General features: G+C 43.3%; 1 protein-coding gene across 1 annotated transcript in view; it reads right to left on the bottom strand.

Annotated features, from left to right (window-relative positions):
* Positions 1-97: 97 nt before the first annotated feature.
* The window catches only part of LOC115215188 (galaxin-2-like), a 15,234-nt gene continuing 5,331 nt past the window's right edge, over positions 98-10,000 (bottom strand). Inside the window, exon 2 of the mRNA XM_029784376.2 lies at positions 98-651. Coding sequence (XP_029640236.1) covers positions 98-651 — 554 coding nt within the window. The remainder of the gene's footprint in view (positions 652-10,000) is intronic.

Below are 10,000 nucleotides of genomic sequence, written 5' to 3'. Positions count from 1 at the left end.
AGAGAAGCGCATGGATATGTCTTCTATATAAAACAAACAAAACAAATGATTTATTCTTACATGCTTCAGAAATTTATTTTTTCATATCAATTACCAATCAGTGATGATGGTGAAAATCCTGATGGTGATAATCATGATGATGATGATCCAACCTCCAGAATGGCACATAATTCTTTCGTGGATATATTTGATTCATGTAACAATAGTTACTACGTTGATTGAAAACTGAATTTCCACAACAAGCAAATGTGTTTGCTACGAGATTATTTCCTGTTTTAAAAGCATCTTCAATTTTTTTAGGAGTACCATTACAGCAAAGTTCCTTGGTCTTATCCATTCCAACTGCCCCGCAACAAACTTCATATATTGATTTTCTGTCAGCTTGTACTCCACCACAACATATCTTATTCAGTCTAACAATAACTGTACCGGCACAACAATCTTGAAGGGATAAATCTATAGCTGCCGCACCGCAACAACCAGTTGCTGTGGCTCCTTTGGCAACGAGTGCACCGCTGCAACATAATTTTTCGTTTCTGTCAAATGCTACATTTCCACAACAAGCAGGATCTTTGAAACCAGTTATAGGTGTTACTTGTGCACCGCAGCAAATGCTGTCGTAAAGGTTGTAGGCTTGGCCATTGCAATAATCTAAAAATATAGAAATATTAAAAACCCATTTCATTCAAATATTGAATACAAATGTATGAACACAATGTATGAAATATAACAAAAGAATTATCAATATTATGGACACAACGTTTAAAATCGACTCCAGAAGGATGAAAGAGAAAGTCGATCGGGACAGAAGATGAAACCAGACTGCAAAAAGTGAAGAAACGCCACTGAACATTTTGTCTGGCTTCCTAATGATTCTACTAGAATGCTACTTTTGTGAATACGAATAATGCCGTCATTCATTAATATATGCACGTATACTTATACACACTCACACTGACGCACACACATACTTGCACTCACAACACATACACAAACAGACATGTTTATATACACATTATATACATAGGCGTGGCTGTGTGGTAAGAAGCTTGCTTCCGGTATACCGTTTGCTAGTCGAAATACTGTCTTTGTTTGTAACACACGTGTTTTTTTTTTGTTTTTGTTTTTTGTCTTGCAGCGAAGTTTACCCTCTTCTTTAATGGAGGGGTATCGGATGATGGGTTGTGAAGATTTGAATTATTCTTCTTCAGACTCTGTGTCGTCTGAGGAAGAAAGGGTAAAGCGTTTGAAGAAAATCGATCAACGAAGTAATGGAGAAAAAGAATTATGTAGAGACGACGAAAGAAAAAAGCGAAGACGTGAGACTGGAAGAATTGAGTAAATTCAAGGGAATGATTAAAAAGGAGGGGAACGAATTGAAGCTGCCCCGCCACCCAAGAAGTTTTAACAGTAAAAATGAGAAAACAATAATTTACACAACATACTTGGTTCCAGCCATGAAGATTGAAGTCGTGTCGAAGGCTCAAATAGAAAAGGCATTTAAACCAAACTGACAGTGGGTTTCCTACCTTCAAAGTGGAAGAAAATTTGGGACAGTGGAGGTGCAGTTTCGGGAAGTAGTTACTGTCAGGCTACACTCAGTAACACCACTAAAAACCGAAGAAGTGGTACTTCTACCCGTATACCATGAGAGAGTTGCTTCCAGGATTAGGGTAGAAGATATACCCCCAGAAGTGGATGTAACCTGGCTGGTAGCTGCCACACATGGAAGTGAAGGTGGTGGTCGTCGAAGCCACCACATCACTCCACAGGAACTGGAAAGGGTAAAGCCCGGAGTTGGTAGTACAGGTAGCCTCGGAAGATATCGTAAGTATGGTAGAGACTATTACGGTCGAAGACGTAACACTGAAAGTCAGAGCGTAAAGGAGCGTTCCGCGGTGAAAATTGTTATTTTGAACTGTTGCTTGTTTGCAGGCTTTGTTGGGCTAATTTTTTAATTCCTGGTATTCCCGGGAATAGTGAAATTTCTGTAGCCATTTGGCATTTCTTTATTCGATTGAATTCTTTAACGGAGTGCATTTTTATAATTTAGATTTTGTAGGCATTGTTGAACTGCGCCCCACCTCCAAACAGGGGTGGAATTTGAATTTTTGTTGTTCTTGAGAAGAAGAAATCTTTTGAAGAGAAAAAAGGAACGGAAGATTATAATTTTTCTTTTGCAAAAAAGAAGTTTTGGGCTACATTGAGCTGCGCCCCTTCCCCTGACAGGGATAAGATTTTAACTTATTGATTGCCAAAAAATTTTGGAACTGTTTTTCGTGTGTGTTCTGATTTCTCTCGACCGAAATGTCGGTTGAGATAATAAGAGAAAAATGTCTCTCGAAGAGAGTTATACTTTGGAGACTAACCAGCCTCCAAAACAAGTCATCAAAGGCCTTGCAGCAGTCACCGCTGTACAAATGGAAAGTCTGGAGATCCCTTTGGGGGAACTCCAGGAAATGTCAAAAGAATGACAGAGGAGCAAGGTGGGGTAAACATATCACTTCACCCCAACACATCAGAAGAGATTATTACAAAAGCAATTATTTTCGAAACGTTCTGCCCAGAAGAAAAAAAATGAAACATATGGAACAGAATAAAATTTTAAAATTCCTGGCACTCATATAAAAATATATTAGCTATATAACAAGAGGAAAGAAATTTGGCACAATAGAAGCCAGATTCAGAACAATAGAGATGACCCGCCAGCACACTGTCAGCACGTTGAAGACGAAAGAAGTGGTGCTTTTGTCTCGAGTCAGAGTGACAGAGGTACCGCAGGTTGATGCCAGGTGGGTGCTGGCCACCCTGTTATTTAACAGGGAATATAAAATTAATATCTTACAAGTATCACGCTCTGCCCAACAAAATTGGCTCGGGCAGACCTTCGCAGCCATCATTCATGCGGCACCAGAAGACTTAGAATGGATTCCCGACTGAGTGCTTGTGGGCGAGAACGTGGCCCTCAAAATTCATGTGGGGGTCGAAGAAAATCCAGATGTTTTAAATGCGGTTGAAAAGACCATATAAGGGCTGACTGCGACTTTGGGAAAAAAGGAAGATAATGTAAATGCCCAAACTTCTGTGAATAAACATACACCTGACCTCTCACAAACCAAAAAAAAACTGCTCCCAAAACCACACACATACCAGCCTCTACACCCACTCCCCAAACTGTGGTGCCCGCACAAGTCTCCAAACAGGTATTCCAAAAGCCCCAACCCACGCACTCACCAGTCCCGACAACAAAATACCCCCGCTCAACGTCGACGGCCCTGACAATAAAAGTGCAGATGACACCATGGAGAAGGTCGAGGGGGCGTACACTGTTGTTCGAGGCCCGACCAAAAGAATGTTGATACGATCCCCGTCCACATCTCTCACAAAACCGGAAAATACTACTACTCAAACATTAAAAAAAACGCCCAACCGTCCCAGAAAAACCAGGCGAAAGACCAATATTGGTTGAGTTCGACCCAAAGGACAAATACACAAATGAAGTGATAGCCCCACACCACGCTACAATATTATATCCAAGACACAAGGACTATCCTAGACAATGTGCCTGGATAGGCGAAATATTATTTAAACAGCTGGAGGAGAGGCATCCAAAAGCTATCTCTAGATCAAAAGACGTTCCAAAATACCTCAGGAAAGAGGAGAAAACAGGGACCCCCTCACGAGACGTGAGATCGGCCCCTACATCGCCTATGAAAAGTAAGTAAAACCTTTAATTTCCCTTAAAATGTCAACTCTTAGCCTTGGTTGTATAAATGTACGTGGTCTGAACTCGAAGTTGAAGCAAGCATGCTTCCTCAACGACCTCAGATCACATGATATACATTTGATGGTTGCTACAGAGTCCAAGCTGGATAGGCTACTAACCTTCTCGGCCTTCTTGAATGGCTATGAGAAAATCATGTCTCTTGGCCTGACCGGAGGTTGAGGGGTGTAGTAGTCCTGGTCCGAAAAGGCTTGGCTCTTCAGACAAGTACGGTCTTTGTGGACCCTGAAGGTGGGCTAGTCGTCCTTGACGTAACATACAGCAACAAGACCTTCAGGTTGATCGGTATTTATGCGCCTTGTACAAGAAGGCTGCAAACGGATTTCTATCGGCGTCTAGAGACCTTTTCGTGACGTCCAAGTCATTAGCTGTGTTAGGAGACTACAATGCCATCGTGGGCGCACGTCTGAATAGCTGTGCTTCGACTGGTAGGAATGTTTACTTACGCCTCATCGATCTGCTTAAGCGTTTTCAGCTGGCAGATCGTTATTGACTTGTGCACCCGAGCGTCCCAGTGTGGACTTAGATGAATGGCGACGGGAAGCTCAAGTCTTACTTAGACAAGATAGTTATAAGGATTAGAGATAAGTCTGGCTTCACCTGTCCGCAGGTTGTTAAAGTCGCCTACACTTACCATTAAATGGTGCCAATAGACAGGGATCTGGTGACTGGAAGCTGAACAAGTCTATTTTGGCTTCTGAGGCATACCATAACTGGATTAAGGAGTTAGTGAAAATGGCATTATCCGGTACCGTAGTGAATAGCCGGTGGTGGTTTTCCCTAAAATGAACCATAAGTTTTGAATCCAAACATGAGGGATGCATGGTTCGGGATAAAGCATGTACATTGAGCCGCGACGAAATTAATGTTGCCTGGTGAGCCCGTATGGTAGAGACCCAGCGTAGCAAAGATGCCATAATCAGGTCCTTGATTGACGAAAATGAACGTTTGGTCAAAGGAAAGGATGAGATGTATGAGGCACTTTACAAGCACTTCGCCGAGTTGCTCGGAGCAGCAGAACTCTAGACCATGGTGAAGCCCTGCGGGACTTCCTAGGTAATGACCCGTGTCTCTCGGCACGAGAGGCTGAGTGCTGTAAGGAGCCGATCACAGCTGCGGAGCTGTTCGAGGCGCTATACTAGTATCCCGGGGACAAGTCGCCGGGTCTTGAAGGTCTAGCCTATGAGTTTTACAAAAGTATGCCAGACTTGTCCGGGCACCTGCTGGCCAGTGTCTACGCCAACTGGCAGCCTGGCAGCACAATGGGAGAATTCCCAGATCTGCGAGCCGAGTGTGGTGACGTTGATCGGAAAGGACCCGAGCAAGTGGATATCATAAGTAATTTTCGGCCCCTAGCTCTGTTAAACACAGAGTTAAAGATTTTCGTGTGGCGTGTGTCGTGGGCAGACTTGTCGGGGAGGCACAAACTTGCGCTATCCTGCGCAGGTCAATTCAAGACAATCTCCATTTTATACGCTACGCCTTAGAGAGTGTTGGAAAAAATTCTGGCAAAGATGGGGCACTGGTACATTTAGACCAATCCAAAGCATTTGATGGGGTCGATTTTAGGTACCTGGCAGCGGTCCTCGGGCAGGCCGGGTTGGGCACGATTCTCCGCGATTGTATTACTGCTTTTTACAGCGACATCGAGACTAACTTATTGTCCGTCTGAACATCTTTTTTCAAAGCCGTTCAAGAATAAACGCTCTGTACGCTAGGGCTTTCCTCTGTTACCGCTTCTGTATGTATTGGCTTTTAAACCATTGCTGCGGAAGTTGGAGACATTAGGGAGCGTGAGAAATGGCGTGAGACCGGGATGTCATTGCCGAGGCGGATGTCTCGGAGGTGTTCTGCGAACCGGTCAGCCAAGTGGCATTCCGTTTGTCCGATGTACAGAGAATGGCAGAGCGAGCAGGAGATGCAATAGATGATATTGGTAGAAGTGCAGGTGAAGGAATCGGTGATGTGATAGGGTCGATGATGGGTGCCGGTGAGGAGGGTGGTGTTCGAGTGGTAAGGACAAGTGCGGCAGCGTGGGCGGGAGCAGGGAAACAAGCCAGGTTGGGACGTTGGGTTGGGGAAGAAGCTGTGGACCAAGAGGTCTCGTAGGTGGTGGTCTCGTTTGAAGGCTGGGAGGGGTCGGTTAGGGAAGATGTGTGAAGTGGAGGGGTCGGACTGGAGATGCCTGAAAGCTCGGAGAACGGTGCGTTCGAGAGGTAGGATCGTGGGGTGGTAGGTGAGGGGAAAAGGGAAGCGGGAGACGGCAGGGCGGGTTCAGGGAGTGAGAGCAGATGCACGGTCTACAGAACGTGCTCTGACAAGGGCAGTGTGGATAGTGGTGAGGGAATATCCACGTAGGATGAAGTGGCGAGCCATGAATTGAGACTGAGTCTCAAAGTCATGGTCGTCACTACAGAGCCTGCGTAGACGGAGGAATTGGGAATAGGGGATAGAAAGCTTGGTGTGTTTAGGGTGGGAGGAGGAGAAGTTGAGGTAGGAGTGTAACTCTGTGTGTTTGTAGTTGATGGAGGTGGTAAGAGTGGAGTGAAGAATGCTGACCGAAATATCAAGAAAGGAGACAGAGGTGTCAGAGATAGTGCAGGAGAAGTGGGGGCAGGATGGAAAGATTTGATAAAAGAGAGGAAGGAGTCTAGATGTTTGCGGGAGAGTGAGGTTGCACCGATACAGTCGTCAATATAACGGGCATATAGTTCGGGAGTGGGACCAGTGAAACTTGAGAATATTTGGGCCTCAACATAGCTAACGAACAGGTTCGCACAGTTGGAGCTCATTCTCGTTCCCATGACTACTCCAAGACCTGCTGTTAGAAATCGCCCGCAAACGAGAAGCAGTTGAGTGAGAGGACAATTTCGACCAGACGAACGACTGTGGAGGTGTCGTGTTGGGGGTTGCGTCGGAGGTCAAAGAAATGTTTGAGTGCACGCAGCCCCCCCATGGTGAGGGATCACCGTGTAAAGGCTCTGGATGTCGATAGTGAAGAGAAGTTTAGAGGGGCTGGAGAGAAGGAGAAAGAGTTGAACAAACGAGGTGCGTGGTTGGTGACATGGATGGGAGAAGGGAGAGAAGCCACTAGTGGGGCAAGGACACGGTCAAGATATTTGGAGATAAGCTTGGAGGGGCAGTTACAGGCGGAGACGATGGGGCTGCCAGGGTTGTTAGGTTTGTGGATTTGGGGGAGGAAGTAAATAGTGCGGGTGCGGGGGTGAGTACAGTGAGGTTAGAGGCGATGGGAGACGCGGGAGGAGGAGATGAGGTCATCGATAGTGAAGGACACAGTCTCTTGGTAGCTGGGCGTGGGCTCAGAGGGCTGATGGCAGTAGATGGAGGTGTCTTGGCGGAGAGCTTCGGCCTTGTAGAGGTCCGCGCGCCATACCACCACAGCTCCACCCTTGTCGGCCGGTTTTATAATGATGTCAGTGCGGCGTCGGAGAGATCGAAGGGCCGAGAGTTCGGCTGGGGAGATGTTGAGACGACAGTGACGCCTGGAAAGGTTAAACCGGTCTACAGCGCGCTGGCAGGCGCCCGCAAAAAAAATCAGCTGCTCGGAACTGCCCAGGGGCAGGCGTCCACTGGGATGGTCAGCGGCCCAGATCGGTGAAGCAGTCCTCTTCTTTAGATGCGGGTGGAGTATCGCGGAAAAGCGCACACAACCTAATACGGCGCACAAAGCTGTGGATATCAGCACGAGTCCGCAATTCGCTGCAGGATGGAGTGAGAGAGAGGAAATGCAGACCCCTACTGAGGAAAGAGTGTTCCGCCTCAGAGAGAAGATCTGAGGGAATGGTAACAACAGACTGAAGTGGAGAAGGGGTGGATGGAATAGTAATCGGAGGGGTGTATGGGGTAGAGGTAGGAGGGGTGGTAGGGATGGTGGAAGGCTTGGATGGAGGGGATGGGGTGCATGTGTGAGGGGATTTGTAGGGGCAGGGGTGGGGTGGAGTGGGGGAGCATATCAGGGTGGGAGAAGGGTAGTGCAGGAGTTGGAGTAGTAACATCGGGTTTGATGGAATGGAGGAATGAGTGGAGTTTACGAAGTTTGGTGTTGGCAAGAAATTGATGAAAGAGATGATTTAAATGAATTATATAACGCAACGTGTTGTGAGCATGGGAGGGCGACAGAGATGAGAAAAAGATGGAAAAATCCTGAGGGAGAAGGCGATCGATGGAATGCATTTTAGAGAGATTGGAGCGAATGGTGACACGCATAAGGCGGTAGGATGTAGTACGGAGTATGGGCAGGATGATTGTTGTAGTGCGGAAAGTGGGGTGGAAATGGAGGCGGAAACCTTTAGGGATGAGGTGGTGATGTAAGCAGCGACTGAGAAACGAAATGTAGCTAGGGAAACGAGTTTTTTGAAAATGAGTAAAGAAAGGTTAATGGAAGGTTGAAAGCAGTGGGAAGAAAGTATGCAGAGATGTGTGAGGAGTGTGTTTTAGGCGGTTGTGAATAGTGAGGAAGAAAGATTTGTAGTCATGCGTGGTAGTACAACGAGGAAAAGAAACATGGCGAAGAAATAAATTAAACGTGGAAAAGACCTGGATTTAACATTAGAACGGAAATAGGGGATTAAATAAGGGTGATCTCCCTTCCTCTGTTTGGTTTTGGTGCATAAATTAAAATTGATATCGTTTATATCCGTACAACTAGTAAAGGTAGAATAAGATTGAATGGAATTAATGTAGGTAACTTTCTCTGTATAACCTGCTTTAAGTAAGGCAGAATTATAAAATTACGGCCTCATCATTAAAATTGTCAACAGTAACAGATAACTTAGACAATCTAAATGAAATATTTTTAACTAAGTTCCTAGTAATTGCTCAAGAATGATTACTGAATTTGCTAATAGGTCGATGGTTTGTGGTAAGTTAAGCGTAATATCTAAAAAGTTGGCCTTCGTCACATCATCATAAAAATTTAACTAAACTATTCTTAACTTTTTGTACCTTTTGGTTGGAAACATTCTGGAGGTAAAGTAAACAATCATCACGATATAGACCTCAATTAATGTTAGGGAACTGTTCTGTCATTTCAAAAAGTATATATATATATACAGACTAAAACAGCTATTTGTGCTGAATCAGAACTTCCCATTGTAATATCAAAGCTATCTGGTGTGTCTTTGCGGACCCACAACTTATTATCAAATTTTATAATAGATTTTCTGGCTGCCAACACAACATTAATTTCTTCTCTGGTGAGACCAGCTTTGTTATGGGCAAGCCAAAGTGCCTTATTAAGTACTATTTGGTTGATGGATGAACCTTTATATGAAACTTTAGTTCATATAAGTGATATTTATCATTATATATAATTTACACATTTATTTTCTTCTTACATTTCACATTCACTAGATATATCTTTTTCCAAGTCTATATGGTTTTATTTAATATGCATATAGTTATATACTTCTCATTTATTTAGTTTTTCTTTCCTTTATCCTTCCTCTTTCTATAGGCTACCTTTGACGTTATCTACTATAACGTTTTTTTGAAATAATCTTAATAGCGTTCATTTAATCACTATACATATCTATCATTTTCTGTCAAAATGTTTTATTGACGAGTTTCATTTCTTCACTTCTCTGAAGAGAAGATTACATTGTTTTACAACATTTTATTCCTTTGGAATAATACCTGTGATATTTTCGAAACATATATCGGAAGTAAAAGAATTTGAATAACAACTGCGTTTAACTCCATTTATATATATGTGTGTGTGTGTGTGTGTGTGTGTCTGTGTCTGTGTGTGTATGTATGTATGTGTGTATATACATATATATATATATTATATATATAATATATAATATATATATATATATATATATATATATTATATATATATATGTATATATATATATACATATATATATATGTATGTATATATATATATATATGTATGTATATATATATATATGTATGTATATATATATAATATATATATATATATATATATATATATATATATATATATATATATATATATATATATATAGGTTCAAGCATGGATGTGTGACGAAAAGCTTGCTTCCCAAACACATCGTTCTGGGTTTCACTGCGTGTCACCTTGGGCAGATGTCTTCTCCTATAGCTTCATATCTATCAAAACTCTGTCAATGGATTTGGTTGACGGAAACTAAAACAGACCTGTCGTGTATGTGTTTATTTATGTGCTTGTAACTTTGTGTCTTTTCGTCC

This window comes from Octopus sinensis, linkage group LG8 (assembly GCF_006345805.1).
Source record: "Octopus sinensis linkage group LG8, ASM634580v1, whole genome shotgun sequence".
Taxonomy (NCBI): Eukaryota; Metazoa; Mollusca; class Cephalopoda; order Octopoda; family Octopodidae; genus Octopus; species Octopus sinensis.
This window is presented reverse-complemented; position numbering and strand designations above follow the sequence as displayed.